Raw genomic sequence first — 21,638 nt, 5'->3', positions numbered from 1 at the left:
AAACAAAGGATTCAAGACTACTTCCCTGAAGCTGCTTCAATCTAAATATATGTGAAAAAAACCCCAAAAAACCAAACCCTAACATGTAGAGAAGTTTTAATCAACTAAGACTTCAATTCATTAGTTTATTCTTTTTTACATTAAAAAAAAAAGACAACGTAAGGATTTGAAAAGCCAAGTAAACCGGATTCCACACGCACACATTTGCCAAGTCACAGGGTTCAACCACCTGGAGTGATATTTTCTGATTTTCTCATTGAACAATATACACAGTTAAGAGCCTCAGGACAAAGCCAGACACGTGTTTTCCCCTTCCCCTCCAATCTTTAAGGTGTGCAACTGAATCTGCACAGAATTCTGTGAAACTTCCAGTTTCCCCTCCCAGATTTGTTCACCGAGCTGCAATTCCAGCGGATTTCCACCTAGGAAGTCTCCAGCATTCCACACCTCCACCCTCTCTCCTCCCAAGCAAAGTGAAAATATCCCAAAGTATTGCACAGTTTTGTTCACAGGGCCACAGCAGACAAGAAATGGATCCCTCAGTGCCTTCAGCCAGCCCATGGAACAGAAACTGATGGAGCTGGGATCAGGATGCCACGAAGAGATGGAGAAAGCAGGGCACTGAGAAAGGAAACAGCTCCTGCAGTGCACAGAGGCTGGAAATGCAGGGTTCTGAGCTGCTTGAGGTGGGACAGGTCACCAGTGCCACTGGCTGAGCAAAAGCAAGAACAGGACAATTTTAAGGCAAGCCCCCGAACCAGGGAGCTATTTACTTTCTAGGCACGGTTTCAAGCTATGCATCAAGGCTCCTGCTTTATCCTTTATATGGTCAGTAATTTATAGGTTAACAATACAAAAAATAATCTAAATGTCATTTTTAAAGAATCAACTTTTAGCTGGATTTTTATTACTTGCAGCTTGTATTTCATTACTTGCAGATTTATGAACATTTTTTAGCAGTACTGTTGTTTGTCAGGCCCACATAAAGCAGTTCTAGATCTATATTGCTCTCGTTTCTTCAAAGTAGTTTTGGTTGGAAATGGTTAAATTCAAAATAACTCCTTCTATTGCAGATGTTTCTACATTTAAGATGTGCTGTACTCGAGAAAGGAGGGAAGTTGCCTCTCTCTTTGCTTTGTTCCAGGGATCATTAACAGCTTTTCCTCTATGAAAAGTCTGTATAGTAAAAAAGGGGCAGAACAAGACCCTACAAGGACAAAGTGTTTGCAGTGAATTACCCCAAGCCTGTCACCTCACACAGCAGGACACTGCTCCCACTCGTCCACACTTGAGTTCCTGTGCCACCAATGCGTGAGGAACTGGAAATGCACATTCCACAGGGCAGGATTTGGCCCCCAGCCAGGCTACAAGTGAGAATTTAGCCTTTCCCTAAATGCCAGATGGGATGGACACTGCCAAACACATGCTTTAGGGAAGATGCTGGGCAGGGTGTGACAGGGCCTCTGTCCTGAGGAATGTGTGGGACACAGAGGGACAGCTCTGCTGACCAGGACAAGCTGAAAGAGAAAGGAGAACTGAACAAAGCACAACTCCCTGAAATCTGGACTGAGAAGGCTGCGTCTCACTGGAGATCAACTTCCACCAGAATGCTCCTCCTAATGATTGACAACTGCATCCAAGGACATTGACTCGTTATAAAAACACACAGGTTAATTCCCCAGACATTTATCAAATAAAAAGGGCTTAACAAAAGAAAAAAATGGGGAAGTAATCTCAGAAAATAAATTACAGTAGCATGACAACATTTGGCTTCTTTAGTGTGACCACGTGCTTTTCCTCTGGTATCCTGCTGTGAAGATCGTGGCAGATCCAGCTCCTGTCTCAGAAATCAATGAGATGTCTGTGACAATAAACGTAGAAAACTCTGCTTGCTACAAGCAAATATCCGATATCAATTTCCCCTGGTCACAGATTATATGCAGACAGCCTTCTCTGGCCCCAAAATAAATACTATATAGGATTCTTGCAAGTCCCAGCATATTTAGACTCAAACAGAAAACTCAGGTCCTCCTTTCTTTCCTCGCAGTAGAAGGCGCCTGATCCGAAATCCAGCGAAAGGGTTGATCCACAGGAGGGAGGGCTGGCCCCCAAAAACAGATTTCATCCCTTCCCAGCGGAGCCTGCGCTCCCACGTTGGCTTTTCACTCTTCAGTCTTTCAATCTCCTGCAAACAAGCACAGGCAGGGATGCACTGCTGAGTCCAAGGTTTAGTTTAATCTGATGGTGGCTATAAAACCCAGGTTTGCAGTTTTTTTATTGTGCTGTCTGTTCCACAGCTGATTAAGTTTCTTATTCTTATTTATTAAGTACTAAGGAAGAAGTTAGAAACTGTTTTAGCCCTGTGGATACAGGGCAGAAGATTGAGAACATTAAATATGTACAAGAAGGTTTATCTACCCCCACCTCTTTCCCCCTCAAGCTAAAAGACAAAATTCCCAGCAAAGCTGCTGGATCCACGTGCAGTGTCCTACATTACAAGCTGTTTACTCAGTTAATGAAAGCAGACAGCAAGGCTCCTGCCCCACAATTACTGGAGGCAGGATTACTCTCTCAAATGCATTATTTTGATGGTCATTTTTTTGCTTCCCACTAATGAAGGCTCAATATTTACCAGTTGTTTTGCACTTACTCCTCAGTACAGAAACACACTTTTAAACATGAGAAAATATGGAACAGTCACAGGATTCAATTTCCTTATGTTCCCAGGCAATTATTCTCTCAAGATGTGACACTGCAGATCTAAGGACAAAGGAGCCAATGGCCCAAACTCTGCTTTACCCTCTGATAAAATGTATCAAAGCGAGGTGAGACTGATTTTCAGTATAAATCTGAAAAAAGCAGACATTTCCCGTGGCACCCAGCAGGAATTTGTGCCCGCTCAGAAGGGAAAGTCAAACCTCAAGTCAGAAGTTTTGCATTCCTTGTCATTAAAAACTAAATTATAAAATGTCAAAAAAGCAAACAGTGCAAGAGCTTCTGTTAGAAAGCCACCCCCAGTAAACCATTCCAATCTTCCCAACTGTCAAAAATAAAAATGATGAACTATGGAAGTCTTGCAGCTTTCTCCAAAATAAGAGCCTCTCCTCATGCAAATAAAACCACATCTAATCACACCTTCCCAGAATAAATTTTACAGAATACAAAGAAGTCGAGGTTTTTACCGTTTCATCATTGCATATTGAGTGGATTTGGGTGCCAAACATGACTGCAGTGAAAGTGAGAAACAGAAAACCCTCAAGGCACAAGAAGATCATCAGGATCACAGTTACAGGTGGGGAGAAGTCACTGCACTCTGTGAAAATGAGATACGTGGTTACCAAAAAAACCCCAACAGCAAATTACAGAGCATGTCCTACATGTCTGGCACTTGAAACAGTATTTCACATTTAAAACAAACTTCTGATTTGTGGCAGCTTTATTTGCTGATCAAGAAAATAAAGAATTTTATGGAAGTAACACTTCTGCCTTCCTATAAAACACATGGTAACTATTTCTGCAATCCTGCCTCGGGATTTCAGGGCTATCAAATAAATGTTTGCACATGAGGTGAGTGAAGAACTCAGAATTGCACATGAGAGAGGAGCCTGGAGCTTCCTGCATGACAGAAGCTGTAAAAACCATCCCCACTGTCAGCCCTGACTTGCTAATACAGATGTTCCACTTGGCTGTGATTACTTTATTACTCTTTTTTTCTCTTAATTCCCCACACAAAGTAATCATGGTCTGCCTCTCATCTCTGCAGAGCCTCTGATCACCTGATTAACTCAACCATATTTGAACAGGGAGAGTGTACAGGAGGGTGAACGTTTCAAATAAAAAGTTCCAAGATTCCATCCATTTAATGAAATACTCCAAAAAAAAAAAAAAAAAATCACATGGATTTCCCTGTTGCTTCATATACCAAAAGAACACATCAACAATCTGCCAAAAGCACAAGACCAGAATGAGCTCTGGCACACTGGAACATTAAGAAATATAAGCCAGAAGCCTAAATAAAAAAACTGTGATAGTTTTCTTTTCTGCAAGAGCCTCATAGCTGACTCCAGTAATGGAATGAGGGAGAAATCTGTTTAAATTTCAGGTGTCACTGCCAGAAGTGAAGTGGGGCACACAAAGCCCAAATTTAGGTGATGTAGGGCTGAGGTGGTTGAGGACTAGCTCAGTTTCCTTCCTACTACAGAAGTAGTAAATTACTACTGTGTGTAAAGGGAGTGAGAATGCCTCTGACTGCCACAGCTCTTCCAGAGAATGACTGAAGGAAAGGGGGCAAAAAACCCAGAAAAAAAAAAAAAAAAAAAGAGAGTGATGGATAAACTGATCTGAAATGTTTAAAGATGAGACTAAAATAGGAATGCTATGACTCACCCCTAATATCCACTAGATTGTGATAATGAAAATTTATTTGCTCACCAGTCCACTGCCCTCGGACACAGGAGAAGAACTGAAATCCACAGAGTACAAGAGCATGAGCTGAAATTAGGGCTATGTACATCTGCAAACAAGAGACAGCATCACTTCACTCACTGCCACCACATAAAACACAGCAAAACCAAGAAACTTTGAAACGGCACAAAATAAAAATGAATAAATAAAAATGAATACGGAAGGAAAAAAAAACAAACCCACCCAACCAAAGAACACAATTGTGCCCTAAAGCCATTACTCACCAAGCACAACATAAATTGTTATAATCAAGGTAGGCTCAGCCTAAAATCAAGCTGCTGTTGCTGCTCACTCACCGTAAACAGAACAAAGAATCTCTGATTTTTCTCCCCCACACAATTATTCACCCACGGGCAGTGGTGATCCATCTTTCGGATGCAGCGCTTGCAAATACTGGAAGAAAGGACAAGAGGCTTCTGGTAAGATGTTGTATTTTAAATGTAGAAACAAGGGCAGCCAGTGGTCACAGGATGATGTGCTGAAATATTTCATGACAAACAGCAGACAGGGATCTTATCTGCATTTCTTTAAAGGAATTGTTTGTTCCCTCTCACAATTCAGCTTTTGGTTGCTCCAAAACGGACTGTGTTCATAAAATACTCCTCACAATAAAACACAATCACCACACAGCCAAACACACAATCAAGCAAATCCAGAACTTCAGAAGAGGCAAAGCTTCGGCTCTCTCTCTATATTCAGTATTAATAAAACCCTTTCCCTTCTGGAAAAGGTTTTCAGATAAAGTAAATTTTACATTTATAGGCTTTCAAGTTGTAAATTTTGCTTGTTGATAAGAAGAAACCCAAGAAATTCACATCCTCAAGAGAGAAACTGTCACCCTTGAGGTCTCAACAAGCCATAAAATTCGAAACTTATGCAATCAAAATCTCAACTAAAGCACGGCTTGCGGCATCAAACCTCACTTCCTCAACAGAAAACACAAATATTGAAACTATAACCAGCACTTATCGAGTGGCTACTTGTTCATGACTTCCTGAACACTCCTGTTCTCTGCTGGTTCACTTGGTTCCTGCCCAGTTTTGAGTCAAGGTTATGCCCACAGAAGTCAAATACTGCAGTAAGTCCATTTTACATCTGCCACAGAGCAGCAGAGGGCTCAGTTCTGCAGCCAAATATGAACAATTACACACCAAAAACAAAACAGTTGCAACATCTGTTGTAGTTCTTCACAAATCAATAGCTTGAGCAATGCTGATATTCCACTTTCCCAGCTTTGTACTGAAGACAGCCACACACTCAGGGCTCCAAATTTTCCCTCAGAATACCCAGAATATTAAACATTTTCACTTCAGCAGTCACCAAGCCAAATAAGCCTAAAAAATGCAGGCACTCTTATTCAAACCTCTTTGTTTTTTAGTACAGGCTGCTTTACGTGTGGTGACAAACCACAAAGCAAAGCTGGGTGACTGTCACTGGAGAGACAAAAGAGGGAGGGGTGGGGGGAAATCAATGCTCTGAGGCAGAAAATACTTTTTAAGACATCACATTTGTATGATTTTAAGGTAATTCAGCATGAGGCAGAATACACTACTGTACAGGTTATGGGGAAAAATCCCAAATGAAGCTGCTTTTGCTCTGAGCTTTCAAAACCCAACCCCTACATTCCCCCTGCCTCCTGTTTTAGGGACAATAAAGAGAATTCATCCTCTGCTACTGACTTTTTAACTACAAGTGAAAATCCCAGTACCAGATAAACACCACAACCACTCTGTGGTGCAGTAAAACCGGGTATCACTCCAGAGGAGACATTCAGGAGGCTCCTCAGAAAACTTCCCTTGCTGCCTACAAATTCAGCTTCTCATTTCCCTGAGCATCACAACCAGACAAAGCTCCTGATGTGGCACAGAATCTATGCCAGCACTCTGAAAACAATATTAATGTGAAGTGCTGAGTAAAATCCTACCCAGGCTCAATCAGGCTGAATGCTGGAGGATGTGAGGTGGGCAGGACTCGCTTCTGCTCATTCAGAATTTCTCACAAGCCCACACAGGGCTCTCACAAGAGCTCAGATATCTGGAACCCTGCCTTTATTCCTGATCTCCCACCAACAATCTCACAGCACTGCTTCAAGCAGTGGTTCTGCCTTCTTCCTACCCCATCCCTTGTATTTTATTCCTTTCTGTGCAGCAGCAGTTTGGGGAAATCCCTCCTTCAGCTGCCCCCTGGGTTGTTCACAGGAGAGGAGCAAACAGAACAAGCACCTGTGGATGGAGAAAAGTCTCTCCTCCAGCCTGGATGTGCTGCTCCATGAACTCATGCAGGTGCAATTACAGCTCTGAATGTCAAGGATAACATTCAGAAAGACACAGCTAAAGACTCAAGAGAAATGGGTGTTTGTAACAGATATTCCCTGGGAGCCTGGTGGAAACATCTCAGTGACTTAATTCAGAGTAACAGCTCCCCACACACCAACACAGGCACTCAGAACAGGCAGAAATGATGACAACTGTGCTCCTTCAGTGAAAATGAAAACCCATTCACTCTGGATAGGGCTCTTCCCTGTGCTGAAAATGTTAACTGCTCACTAAAACATCACTTCAATGTATTTCAGAGATGCTTAGCTGTAAATAAAAGGTTCCTGCTCTTTCCCCCCTCACAAATGTGTGTTATGAAACTATTTTTCTTCCTTAAAAGAACTTCTGTTGCAGTGTTGCACAACAATTTTTGTAACTACATCCTAAGAGTCTCTTCTGTTAATAATTTACTACTCAAAACATGCACTGTGGCTCTCAGTGTAAGTATTTCCCAACAGCAACCAACTTCAATTTCCATTTTCAAGTCTCTTCTATCAGCAAATTGCCACTTTGAATACTTGGGACTAGACCATCCTTTTAATGTCCTTGGAATAGCTTTGCAAACCAATAAAAAAAATTGGCAGCATAATCAAACAAACCCTTTTTCTACTGGGTAAACTCCTGCAGGGATAAATCGAAGGCAAAGAATCAGATTAACAGAAACAAAGACAATTAAACCAGAAATCCAACTGCTGAGAAAAACATGACAGCAGCCTCACAACACTCAGGCTCTGGCTTTCTCTTTCAGAGGTTCTGTGGAGCCAGGGATGCACTGAGCAAGCCCCAAAATGACTCCTTTACCCTTCAGTAAAACATGACAGAATATTTGACCAAGGATTAAAACAATTCCTGAGACACACAAAGCCGGATCCCTAAACAACTGCTTGGGGAAAACAAACCCTTTGAAAATATCAGCTATTCCATTTTTTCACAGACGTTATCCATTCTTGCTCTGCTTTAACAATAAATGCTGCTCAAATTCTTGCTATGAAGAAGGTATTTGAGCTTCAGGATCTCTGATACTGCAGCTCTTTTTCTGTCATACGGAGTTCAACAGATGATGCCTTCATTTAGGGCTCCTTCCAAATCAGCAAATCCTACCAGGACCAAAAACATGGCAAATCCATGGATACCTGCAAGGCCTCTGCAGGAATCAACCTGAATATGGGATGAGAAGATGAGTGAGATCCAGCCCAGGCTCAGTGGGGCCCCCTCAGTGCAGCCCACAGACACAGAGCCAGGCCATGTGAACAGTGCACAGCTCTCCTGGATCCCCAGGGATTCCCACCTCCCCTCCTGCCCCAGGAGCAGCTGTGCTGCCTCCACCCCCAGCCATCCTTCGGGGAACACTCCCCAGCTGATGAAGCAGCAGCCCTGGGATCTGCCCCTGAGCAAAGCCAGCCTAAACCAACTGCAGATAATCCCATACTCGCCTGTTTATCCGTGGAACTTCTCCCTTCACACTCCAGACACAAAATCCCACTCAGAGCTGAGAGAAGAACAGGAGCTCCGTGCCAAGGCTGAGTGTTTATAATGGGAGCAGCTCCTCAGCTGGAGCATTTGCACTGAGCCCTGACACACACCAGGCTTTTCATTCAGAACCCACAAAGCTCCAGAATCAGCTCAGAGTCCTGACAAGACTCTGCTCTGTTCTTTTGACAGGCACTAACTCAGAGACTTCAATTTAATACTTCTCACAATTCAACACACATCACTCCCCACACCTAGAGAGCCACCAGAGGCATTTGCATCTTTATGTAAGCCCTGATTATGCAGGCACAGCTATTTTCAACTGGCACACAAAAAACACTACAAAAGCATTTCCACAGTGCCTGAAAACTCCAAAGACTGAGAATTAAAAATATACATTTACTATCTCTTTCATAGTGTGTTTAGCTCAAATGATCATCACTTCTGTCCTTATTCAAATGGGTTTTCAATAGGTGGAAGTGCATTCGACCAATTATTCATGCAACTTTGGGAAAACAACCTGCCAATCCACATGTAACTTCAAATGCACTGCCAAGAAGAGATGACACAAAGTAAGCATTTAAAACCACTCTAAATTTTGTTAATTTAAGACTGCAGGATTCATTTCTTAAATCAGCTCCTCTCAGAAATTTGAGATTCTTTTCTTTGCCCTGCATTAGCCATAGCACAGCAAAATAACTGGAATTATGTACAGGAAAATATATTCACAGATCAAATTTATTTAAGACACCAAAGCATAGTTATTTTTATAAAATCTTTGAGTCTCTTACTTCTCTCCCCTCATCCACAGCCATTTTTGGCCATAGTACATTACACTTATAAAATACTCGGCAATGTAGGAATTTGAAAGTTTAGTGGATACCCAAAAAAATTTCTGGGGGGGAAAAAAATGAAGAAATATCAGGAATGTCATTCCATGCCTCCAAATGCAGAACTCTTTAAGGAACTCTGGCATACCTGCAGTGGTGTGCACGCTCAGGTTTGATACTACAGCACTTGGGACATTTGTAGATCACTTCTCCTGGTTTCAGTTGCAAATTATCCATGTATTCTTTAGTGGCATTTCCTTTGGGCACAGCCCCCTGAAATCATTTCAATTAGAGGAGAGAAAGCTTCTTAAATGGCATGAGAGCATTTAAAAATACATTTCATAGACTTCATACCAGTAACCTCAGGATAATTGCTGAAATAAGTTCATTTATTCAAAGCCAGTCTGCTATAAGCCAGAATCAATTCCAAATGAATAAATTACCTCTGCTTGACCTCAAATTCAGCTTTATTTCAACAAGACTAATCTCTGGCCAAGAATTAGCTTAATTCTCATAGAATATCCTGCCACCAGCCCAGAGGAATGAAGAGGGAGACACGTCTTACCCTGCAGATACAACACTGCTCACCAATTGCTGAGGAGTGACCCTGAGTATTTGGTGTGGCATTTGACTAATGGGCCAAGCCTTCCACAGAAGTTAAATCAGCAACTACTGAAAGATGTTTTTTCAACTCTCTGAAGTCAGGATTGAACCACTTGCCCCAAGTTTTTGAGAACTGTCATTCTTTTTTCCTAAAATCTTTAGCTTGGAGACTGTTGGAAGGACCAGCATTGGCTTCTTCACTCTTCTTTATTGTGCAGCTTGGTGGTAAAGAGTTGAAGGAACTGATTCGAAAGAGAAATAATTGATTGGGAAAAGAAATTAACTTCTAGCGATTAGTTCTCTGATTATCACAGAGCTGCATCAGCCTCCTGAGTTCAGGATCTACACTTGGATTAGTAAGGAGAAAATAATGGACAGCACCATTGTCACCCTGCTCATTTATGGAGGTAAAGCCTTATCTGTGAGGGGAAGTGATTGTGAAATAAAGTGGGATGTGACAGCCAAGTGCAGTGGCCTTTCTGTACCAACTGCTCCAAGACTTCCTTCACACAGGGAGAGCCTTCTCCAGGCCAGCCTAAGCCAACTGCAACACTCTACAACTAATTCTCACTCAAAAAATCCCCCTGGAAATATCAGCACTTGACACAGACACCTGTAAAAGTTCTGGGACAGAATAAAGAAGCCAGCAAGAGTTCAGTTTCCACTGCCAAAAACACCCCTCTGCTTAGGTAGGGGTTTTTTGTTGCCTGTGGCCTGGAATAATAAATTTGTGTTTCTGTTGGCCAAGACACAGCCCAGCTCGTGTCCCAGGTGAGCTTTTTGGCTGAGTGCTGCTTCAAACCTGAACTGGTGCTCACAGGGGTACACAGAGACTTCCTGAAACACTCATCTCCTACTCCTAGGGTGGATTTTGCAATCTGAATGCTGTTGCTCAAGTTAATATTTGGTGTAAACATCTCACATTCCCCTGTTCACCTGCCACAAGGATGAGAACCTCAGACCACATTTTCAAGCATTTTGCTGACAGAAACATGCTCTATTTCAAGAACATCTTTCACAGTCACAGCCAGCCACCAAGAATCTATTTTTATAGTTACAAGAATAAATTTAATTCACGTAAGTTTTGAGGCAGTTCATTCCTTTCTTCCTTTCATCTTAGTTTCTATCACACAGTTGTGTCTTCCATTCTGGGAGTCAGCAGGAAAGGAACAGAGGAAAAAAGCAGTGACTCATCTCAGTTTGGATCATGTTTTACCCATAAAAACCAACACAGGTCTAGAGAGACACCCAGTTTTACCAGCTCACATTTTAAGCAATAAATCTTTAAACCATTAACTCTCTTAGCTGTCACAGTTTGTAGAAGTTGTGATATTTCATCACTGGGTGTGGGCAGAAGGAAATCAAAGACCTAGAAAATCATTAACTACAACACCCTGCTGGGTTTGTGAACACTCTCATAGCTTCCCTCCACACTGGTACTGGGTTTTTTTTTTTCCAAAAATCTGGCAAAAATAGGTGCTTTTCCCTCACCTAACTTTTCCCAGATTTATTCCCTAAAAATACTAATAGATTTTAGCATGAAACCAACTGTTTCATCTCTTAAAATCTTGAAGAGTAAAAGTTCTAAGAAATGAGCACTTTCAAGACCTCTTACACCCACAGTGCTTCAATATCTGCTCAGCTTAAATCTCCCTTCCCTCTGACTCCAAATATTTAAAGACAAAACTGCAGGAATCACATGGGACAGTGGTGTTTCCATTATGCCAAGTGTGCCTGAGGTTTTGCAGCACATCCACCTCTAAAAGTTCTTCCACATGCCACGAATGGAAGAAGCATTTCAAGAGGGGCAAGAGGACGAAGGTACAAATTTTGAAAAGAAATCTGATAAAAAAAGTAAGAAAAATGAGGACAGAGAAACTAAATGTTATCAGCTTCTTCAGGACCTGGAGTAATATTTTACTGTTTTTTCTTGAGCCTAACACTTTTATAAATTTTATACTGACTGTTCCTTTATGGTTTCATTAATGGAGCAACAGAAGTACAGGTACTACTCCTGATGAGAAGTACAAGTATCATCAAAACCTTGAGGGTTTTGACTCTAACATGAGGGGTTTTTGACTCTAACACGAGGGGGTTTTGACTCTAACACTACTTTTCCCAGCAGGAGAAGACCTAGTATCATTCCTCCAAACTTCTGTGCAGATGGAAGGGACAATCCAACGCCAAGGAACTCTTGGATACTCACTGGATCAGTCAGCATAGTCCTCAGATGTGACGACAGAGCCAGCACCGCCAAGCAGTTAAAGAGAACCCCGTTGATCACGGAGTACCAAAAGTCTTTGGAAGGCAGCAACATGACAAAAGTCACTACGAAGTCTGCATAGACCACCAGGAGCCAGGTCATGATGGCACAGACCATGCCACAGCCATCCCTGATGAACCAGACCCTGTCAGCCATGTCGGCCTCCGAGGAGGAGGAGGAGGAGGAGGAGGAGTCGTAGGTGTCATTGTCGGCCAGGAGCGGGTGGTGCTCGACATCGCGGAAACGGTGCCCTGATGACTGCATGGTTTGCTGGCCTCGCCCTGCAGGGACAGACACACCACAGCATCACCAGCAGCAGCAGCAGCTCAGCATTAATTATTAATGAGGAAACAGAGTGCAGGTGGCTCTGGGTTTTCCCTTCTGGGAGATAAAACATGTTTGGGTTCGAAACACAACAGGGATTCTTTATGATCGACGCCTGAGCGGTTCTGTGACTACGTCAAGATGAATAGGATGATGAACATTTTAAGGTTTTGTTTTTAGGGTTTTTTTTTTTTTTTATTGGTTGGTTTTAGAAGGTTTTTTGGTTGGTTGGTTTTTTTAGTTTTTATTTCTTATTACTCTAATGCCACGGGTAATAAATGAAGCTGATTTCCCCAGGTCAAGCCTGTGACAATAATTGCTGAGTGATCTCTCCTGCTCTTATCTCAAGCCTTTTTTTTTATTTTTTCTCTCCCCTCTCCAGCTGAGGGAAGACACAAACCAGCTTTGGTGGGTGTCCAGCCAGGGCTAACCCACCACAAACATGCAACTTCAATGCCTGACAAAGAGATTTTACACTGGCTTTATTTCCATCATGCTGTGCTCATAAACCACTCCTCCCCTTCTGTTAAAAACTCAACTCTCTTTTATCTCCAGCTAAAATGGCAAAGTCTTCATTAAATTACAGCTCATGTCTCTCTGAAAACAGCAAATTATGGCACCAGACTGTTGAGTTTTTATTCTGCTGCAGCAAGTGAGGGAAGAGTAGAAAGGAAAACCAGGATGGAAATGAAGCTGTTCTAATACATTGCTCACAACAAACAACACAGCAAGTTAGAAAGCAGCTACATTTGTTGACAAAAATGTTATTGTTTTGGAAAAACCACAAGCCTCTTACAAAGATATATTGGATAACTCATAAAATGGTCTCAGATCAGCCCAAACTTAAGGGAAACAAATGGTTTTGGTTAAATTAACATGGCAACGGATTACATGAATCAGATTTTCAAAGAACACATTAATTCATTTTATTTCATGAAAACTCTTTGAGGGCTTTGTTGTCCTTCCAGCGTGGAGCAAAAGCCAGACTTGAAGCCTTAACAGCTCTCATGAAAACAGCATTATTTTCCAGACATCTCTCCCAAGGAAAGATATGGAATGGTAGAACCGACGTGCTATCAACCAACAGAAGACAAATTAAAGCTTAAACATGAGGCCTCAAGAATATCCTGCTGCTTTAAAAGTATACTGTGTGCTAAAAATCATATTGATTCTTGCTCTTAAAGGCCATGCCTGAGAGAAACCTGAAAGCATTTCTATTGATTTATGACAGGCACACAGAGGTCTCCCTTTTTCCCCCCCTTACTAATGGCAGCTTACACACACTGTAGGGATTTATGGCACTGCAATTTCCATCCCAAGACCTTGAACATGGGATCACTTTGTCCCTCTAGAATGGCTCAAGTGACCAGGTGAAGACACTGGCACTGAGATGGTTTTTGATGAGGCTGTGTTTGTCTAAACCCTTTAAAAACTCTTTATCAGGAATCAGAATGACACATTCTTGCCCAGGAAATCCTTCTGATCCTTAAGCTTTGATGTTAGAACCAGGCAGGAGCAATCCAAGAAATGAAAATAAATACATGCAGATGCAGCAGAGAGATGTGAGAGCAACTGCAGAAATAGCTGGGAAGCTCCCAGAACACTGAGGTGTCTGAAGGACACATTCTTTGCTTGTGGAACAGAACAAACTGAAATTCAGCTCTGCTGCTTGTATCTATTACAATTTCTAGAAGTTTCTGTTCACACATTGGGGTTTTTTGGACAAAATTCCTCTCTCACCGGAATGCAGCTGCTAAGCCAAGGATGAAGATGTCACACACAAGAAAATTACCTTAGGAAAGAATGAATTTTATCTCCCTTAAAAGTAATTAAAGCTTAATTTAACCTAAATAAGGTCCTCTTTTTACCCAGTTCAAATGACCTTGATCCTTCTAAATGTTCATAGTTAAAACTACAATCTGTGTCAACTAAGTCCAATAGCACTTTGGGACACCACCCTCCCTTGTGGTCAAGAAAATAAAAGTTTCATAAAAATACACAATTAGCAGCTGGAACATGAAGATCATGTAAATAACCATGCAAATCAGCTATTATTTAATCAAAAAAGGGCTTCTAAAACTTTTAAGGAATGTTTTAAGTATGGAATGGCACAGAATTACTGCATTCATTTTGCTTAAATGCCTTAAAGACAACCGAAAAGATTTTAGCACAATTAAAGAAATCCAAAACAAAACAAATACCTCAAAAATGTTTTGTATGTTATTCTGACATCCTGTCCTGCCTTTGGGTTATCCCTGCTTATTCACATAGTCATGTCTGCTGTAGATCTGAAAAGACATCACCAACAAACTGATTAGCAAAGCTGCATCAGGAAAATATTGTTAAATACAAACGATACACATCAATAGTAGCACTCCGAATGTAGCTACAATGAAAAAGTTCCTGTTTTATTTAGGAGACCAGGTACTTGAAAGCTTGACATTTTTAGCTGTTAACTTTTGGAAATCACCACATGGCACTTGGAGCAGAATCTTGCATTACATTTCTATTTGGGGAAGAGAACAGAAGAGGTGTGGGCCTGACTTGCTGTCTGATTAAAGCTGCCTAAAGGAGTACCTAGGGTGCTCTTCTTTATCGGTTTTATTCTCTGTTTACTTGAAGTAAATTTTGTGACCTGAAAATCACTCTTATTTGCAAGGTTAACTTAATATATTTTGAGAGTAACATAAAAATTCTGACATTTAAGAGCTACAGCAAATGCAAAGTCACTTTCTTGAAAAGCTTCTGAAAGCAGCTTGTTAGAAATAGATACTCCAAATACAACATTACCGGTGGGGTTCTTTGGTACCCATTCTCAAACTGTCCCAGCTCAAGGGGAATTGAAAAGGAGAAGTCTCTTTACCTTATTTAAACAAACTCAAACATTCTCCTGCAAGACTAAATGGTAATGCAAGTGTTTATTATGAACATATCAGAATTATTGAATAGATTGGGTTGGAAGGGACTTTTAAAGGTCACTTAGTGCCACCCCCTGCCCATGGGACACCTCCCACTATCCAACCTTGCTCCAAACCCCCATCCAACCTGAGCTTGGACATTTCCAGGGAAGAGGCATCCACAGATTCTCTGTGCCAGAGCTTCACCACCTTCATTGTGAAAAACTTCCGAGATCAAATCCCAACTGGCCCTTTTTTAGTTTAAAACCATCCCCTCTTATCTTCTGTATCACCGCAGGAAGCTCTGATTGCTTCGTGGTTTGCTTTACAAATAAGCTTTTAAGACTCTTAAACTTCACAATATTGTGAAACCCACAGCCATTAAGTTGTCACTGAGGTGGCATTTGGTGGCAGCCGAGCAGAGGCACGGGAGCAGCCAGGTTGGGTGTCTCACATGAATGTGCAGTGTCACCCAGCCGTTTGCAGCTGGGGGTGACAGCTGAGGGTGACAGCTGAGGGAACACGACACACGCTCAGCCCCCGCAGGTGAAATATTCACATCGCACTCATCAGCTGCAATTGCTCATGGAGAGTTCAGTGAGGAGACAGGGACGTGATTTGCTCAGCCAGCCCCTCATCCCAACTGCAATCCTGTGCAGAATCTGTGTTTGTCACAGCCTGGTTTAGGTACAAGTGTCCCCTGAGCTCAGCTCTGCAGGAATAATGGATTTAGGCGTTCTCAGGGGATCTGCCCCATCCTTCTCCTCTCCAGCTGCTCACACTGGTGGCCCCACTTTGGTCCCTCCAAGGGAAGAGGATCAATGAAAAGCTCTCCCTTTACAAAGAGCTCAGCATCCTCACTGAGACGCTCACAGCTTCCCTCTACTCCTTATTTATTTGCTTCAACACCTGTCCTAACAAAATTTACTCTTTGTTGCATACTCAGAGTACAAAAGGTCAAAGCACTACACTTCAACCTCTAACACACCAAACAACAGGTTTTAATTTGACCTTTTACAAATCTTTATCTGGCAGCAGAAGATAACAGCAGATTATTCAATGCTTCATGCCGGATGTTGTTACGTTCGCACACGTGGTTGTATTAAACCTGACCTAAACCAGTTCCACTCTGAGGGGTTATTTGAATTTCTCAGGTTGGGAATATCTCACCTGACCTGCACCTCACTGGTACTGAAACTCAGGCCTAAAATGCAGATATACTACTGGAATAAAACAAACAAAACACAACAACTTTTGAAGAAGTTACATCATAAATTCATGACCACCAGAAAGATGGCCTTGTAAAAGGCCTGGTTTTAGTGGAAGAAGTTGATCACCTAATTACATACATCTTTTTTTCAAACTTAAAGGGAAGAAATTTAGTTTAGATATACAGAATGAATTCCCCCCTGTGAGGGTGGTGAGGCCCTGGCACAGGTTGCTCCATCCCTGGAATTGCTCAAGGCCAGGCTGGAGGGAGCTCGGAGCAATCCATCTAGCTGAAGATGTTCCCTCAAGAGGTGGGAACAAGATGATTTTTAAGGTCCCTTCCAACCCAAACCACTTCTATGATTTATGCCAGTGACATCTTCATAAACATCCTCAAAACCCAGAAATGAGAATTCACAATCAAAATGCAAAAAAACACCCTGATGAGTGTATTCAGAACAGATATTTGTACAAAGTATTACAAAGCTTTGCTATCAGACATGGACTAGATTTGTGATACCAAATCACTCTTCCGTAAGCACAAAACAACACCAGAGATGTGCAGCAGGATTTCTTTTCAATAACACATCTTTCACCCCGAGATGTGAAAGTCAAAGAAAGTATCTTACACATGACTTTGGTGCCCAGCAAGGAACCAAACACACAATCTGATCCCCCAAGAGTTCACTGGGGTACAGCAGCAAGGACAAAACGCTCCTGGATTAAACAACCTTCACCTGAGAAGGACACAAATACGATCTGTGGCTGGGCTTTGATTTCTGCCTCCTCTGGAGCAGGGCCACAGGCTCAAATTCCGATTAGATTCCACAAGGCTCACACCAATATCAACACTGGCATGTGAAAGCTGGAAGTTTTACCTCTTCGCCAACAGCAACTGCATGAATCACATCCTACTTAAGAGAGTAAACTTTTTATTTCTAAATTTTTGCATTCATCAGTGCACACTCTATCCTGACACTCAGCTGAAGAGAGCTCAGGTATCACAGTGATGGCTCTGTGATCTCAAGCTTGCAAGCACATTTGAGTGTCAGCTATTATATCCACATCCATATCCGTGTGATTCTTCCTCCCAGGCTCCAAACAATAATGCTCTTGGTCAAACTATTCTCACTAGCAACTTCCAATATTCATTAGAGGCATGTTCAAGCCTTTGTTTCAATTGTTCCCTATATTAGACACATAAATCCTCACATTTCCTCTACGTTCTTCATGTTCAGCCATTCAATCACTGCAAAATCCCACCAATTCACTTTCCTTAAAAGTTCTCTGTCCTCGTAAAAGGCATAAAAAAGAAATCATCGGATCTGTATGATACAAAATACACTATTGCTAAAGGAAAACCAAGAAGCTACAGAGATATAAAAGCATTACCAGCTCCTTTCAGCCACAGACAGACCTCAGCTATTTAATCTCAAACCACTAAAATTTCACATCAGTTTCATCTCCTAATGAACCAGCACGGCTCCTTTTTATCTGTAAATTTTCAAAGTCAGAGAGCATTCACTTCAAAAGAGCTAATTTAAGTCTGTTAATGTGAACAGTCACGGCGACTTCAACCTAATTATGTCTCCAGCAAAGCAAACAGTTACATCACCGTAATTCTGCATCCTGATACCATCTTACGAGGGGATATTCAGCACAAAAAGTAGCCAGTTATTGCCCAATCCCTTTTTTTTTTTTTTTTTTTAGTGGCACAGATCACACACATGCTGCGCCGCACGAACCCACCCTCTCATTCGAGAGCTCTTTGCGTTCCCACTTCCTGCAAGCGCTGGGCTCCTCTCCTGGAAATGAGGAAGATTAAAACCACATAAATCAGGGAAATCCCCCGGAGCAAACCCGGAAAGGTGGGAGTCAAATGGGAGCTGCCCTTCCAGCTTCCCAGAGCGGCACCTCGGGCTCCAGGCACAGGGACACGTCCGGGCTTCTTCCCATCGCTGCTGATGGAGGATTTTTAATATTTTTTTGAGGGGGGGAGTAGTGTAAATAACGCGGAAAGAGACAGCACACGCAGGAACACCCCACGAACTGCCCCCAGACAGCAGCCCAGCGCCCAGCCCGGCCTGAGGCGGCTCATCCCCGCTAACCTTCCCCGCTCGCCCTTCCCGGGGCCAGCGCGCTCCTTCCCGCGGGGACCCGCCGGGGAGCGGGGAAGGACCGCGAGTGGATTTACCTCAGCGGCAGCAGCAGAGGCGGCGGCCCCGCTGCCCTGGCGCGGTGGGGCGCTGGGGCCGGGCCCCGGCCGCTGGAGCTCCGCGCCCGCCGCCACCGCGCCCGCGGCTCCCGAGGCTCCCGAGGAGCCGCAGGATCCCGGAAGCGGCGGGGGCGGCGCTTCCGCGGGAGGCGGAAGGGACGCGCTCGCGGCCTGGCGCAGGCGCGGCGGGAGGGGCGGGGCCGGGGCGGGAGGGGCGGGGCCGGGCGGGGAGGGGCGGGGCCGGGACTGGGAGGGGCGGGGCCGGGGCGGGGGGGCGGGGCCGGGGCGGGGGGGGCGGGGCCGGGGCGGGGGGGCGGGGCCGGGGCGGGAGGGGCGGGGCCGGGGCGGGAGGGGCGGGGCGGGGGCTGAGAGGGGCGGGGCCGGGGCCGGGAGGGGCGGGGCCGAGGCCGGGAGGGGCGGGGCCGGGCCGGGATGAGCGGGGCCTTGGCACAGCCCTGAGGGCAGCGGCGGCGTCGCGGCCGGCCACAGCCGCACTGCCGGGCGTGGAGACCGGAGAGACCGCGGGGCTTGTTCCGTCCCAACCCCTGCCACGGGCAGGGAGAGCTGGCACTCCCTCAGGGTGCGCCAAGCCTCGTCCGACCCGGCTTGGGACACTTTCAGGGATGGAGCAGCCGAAGTTTCGCTGGGCAGCCTGTGCCAGGCTGTCCCCACCCTCACAGGGGAGAATTTCCTCCTAACATCTAATCCAAACCTGCTCTGTCAGTTTGAGGCCATTCCCTCTGGTCCTGTCACTACGTGCTCGTATAAACAGTCCCGTTCCATCCTTCCTGCGGGCTCCCTTCAGGCCCTGCAAGGCCACAATTGGGTCACCTTCAAGTTTCTCTTTTCCAGGCTGAGCATTCCCAGCTCTCCCAGCCTTTCCTCCCAGCAGAGCTGCTCCATCCCTCTGCTCACCCTGGTGCCTTCCCTGGAATCTCCCCAGCAGCTCCAGGTCCCTCCTGTGCCGGGCTCCAGGGCTGCTGGGGACATCACCCTGCCCCTGCAAGAAATTACTCCGTGAAGAATTTTTGCTTTACGTCTACTCGTATCTTCGTGATCATTTCATTACAGTCCCTCATTAACATATTTCATTATAGTCCCTCATTAACTCATCCCTGGCAGTGTCCAAGGCCAGGTTGGACTGGGCTTGGAATAAACTGGGACAGTGGAAAGTGTTCCTGCCCATGGCAGGGGGTGGAACTGGATGAGTTTGAAGATCCCTTCCCACCCAAACCATATGTTGATTTCGCTTCTGAGAGTCTCAGGAATGTGATTTGGCACCTAATTCAAGAGCATGTTCAGCAGTTGTTCACTATGATTAAAAATCAGTAATGGATAAACTGTTTGATATGGAAATATTGTTACATGACACTCATTCAGAATTTCCCACTGTGTATTAGGAAAAATACGGACCCAGTGGCTCAAAAGGTAGAGGCAAACCAGCAAACCTTACAGTGTGTGAGCTGAGGATATTTTTAAAGCAAATAAAAAACGCTGAAGGATGACAAACAGAAACGATGACAACCCGGGCACTCGTCTGCATCCTTTTTTTTCCTTGTAGCATGACCACCATCTAGTGGGACACGGGCAGCCAGTGCAAAAGGGGTGTGTGTGCTAGTAAGTGCAATAAAATACAGCTGCTCACATGCCTGTTTGTCTTCTCCCCTGTGCTGAAATATTGGGGACATATGAAAAGCTTGATTTGACATATTTCCATCTATTTCCCAACAGCTGGTTGCGCATATGAAAAGAAATTGGTCGATGCCAATGTCTCTGCTGTTCAAATATAATTATGTAAATATTTATAGACACAAAATCAGAAGAGCTGATCTTTTTCTGAAGCTTCGTTCTCCCTCGGTGTTTTCCTTAATGTAGCTAATATGTTATTTATGCAGGAATGAAAATGAAAACAAAATAATATTCTGTTATTTTATATTAAATTACAGAAAAAAACCCTACCATTCTTGTGCTTTTATCTCAGAGTGGCTGAAATAGCAGATTTACCCAGGAGTTACAAAAATGTTAGGTACTGTGACATCTTGTTTTAGCAATATTGCAGATGTTTCAGACCTTATGCAGAAGCTTAAAATTATGCTAAGCAGAAATTCTTAAATTCAGCTTGCATTTTCTTTGTGTTTTAGCACCGTGCAGGTTCCTGATTTCCTCCTGATCTTGAAAACAAACCGGTTGAGTATTTTCCTCCCCACATTTTTTGCTGAACACGTGGAGCAGCTCTTAGACTTGTTTTAATACACAGAGAATTGGTGTTGTCACATTAAAAACATCCCCAGGTGCATCAGGACTTGGGTTCTTCTTCAAGTCCTGGTGGTTTGGAACCCGTTCCCACCACAAATAATATTGCCAAGACAAATTGTTTGCCAGAGATAACTTGGAGTCCTCAAACAAATTACCTAAGAAACGTGGAAACAGAAGGTGGCACGAAACCAATTGTTTCCATGTGTCCTGTCCTCACAGGAAGGAAGGGAGCTTATCTCTGTGACAGATTCTGCAGGGACACACACACAATGCCATATTCATGCCCCATTTCTCCTCTCCTCAGAAATGCAAATACTGAAATTCGAGTGGTTTGTGTAAGACTCCAGCAATTTGGGGAAGGGCAGCAAAGCTTCTCATGGGTTGCACTGGGGGGGAAAAAAAAGAAGTTTAGAAGAATCTGTCATTTGTTATAGCCCCTTCCACCTCAGGCAGAGGAGGATTTAATTATGTGGGTGTTTGTAAAGTCCCAAAGGTTTGTCATTTGCGTGGATCTTTTAGCACAGACCATTGCTTTGTGTCAATAATGTGTTTAAAATGTAGCAGAAAAGAAAAGCTGTTTTTCACAATCCATTCCCTTTGCAGCCTTTTTGTGGGCTGAGCCACATCCGCCGTGCTGCAGGTGCAGGGTGATAACATTGTGACACATCTCTTTCTTTCAGACTGTTTTCAGTCCCTCCACAGCACAATCCGAAGTATGAAAACAACCTTATTATCCCTCTGGCTCGCTGGAAAACAACCTTATTGGCCCTCTGCCTGCTCTAGGTGCTTAAC

General features: G+C 43.7%; 1 protein-coding gene across 2 annotated transcripts; it reads right to left on the bottom strand.

Moving 5' to 3' along the window:
• Positions 1 to 105: 105 nt before the first annotated feature.
• ZDHHC7 (zinc finger DHHC-type palmitoyltransferase 7) lies at positions 106 to 18,715 on the bottom strand. 2 transcript variants are annotated; one of them, XM_066327517.1, is made up of 8 exons: positions 18,570 to 18,696; positions 14,471 to 14,557; positions 11,889 to 12,226; positions 9,228 to 9,352; positions 4,761 to 4,857; positions 4,432 to 4,513; positions 3,183 to 3,313; positions 106 to 2,185 (listed from the first exon to the last, which is right to left on the bottom strand). In XM_066327517.1, exons 3-8 carry the CDS (start codon positions 12,207 to 12,209, stop codon positions 2,009 to 2,011), a joined length of 933 nt encoding a protein of 310 aa, XP_066183614.1. In that variant the 5' UTR covers positions 12,210 to 12,226; positions 14,471 to 14,557; positions 18,570 to 18,696; the 3' UTR covers positions 106 to 2,008. The 2 variants fall into 2 exon arrangements, with proteins under 2 accessions (XP_066183614.1, XP_066183615.1); XM_066327518.1 differs by lacking the exon at positions 14,471 to 14,557 and having other exon boundaries at positions 18,570 to 18,715.
• Between the last annotated feature and the right edge of the window lie 2,923 nt (positions 18,716 to 21,638).

This window comes from Sylvia atricapilla, chromosome 12 (genome assembly GCF_009819655.1).
Source record: "Sylvia atricapilla isolate bSylAtr1 chromosome 12, bSylAtr1.pri, whole genome shotgun sequence".
NCBI classification, from domain to species: Eukaryota; Metazoa; Chordata; class Aves; order Passeriformes; family Sylviidae; genus Sylvia; species Sylvia atricapilla.
This window is presented reverse-complemented; position numbering and strand designations above follow the sequence as displayed.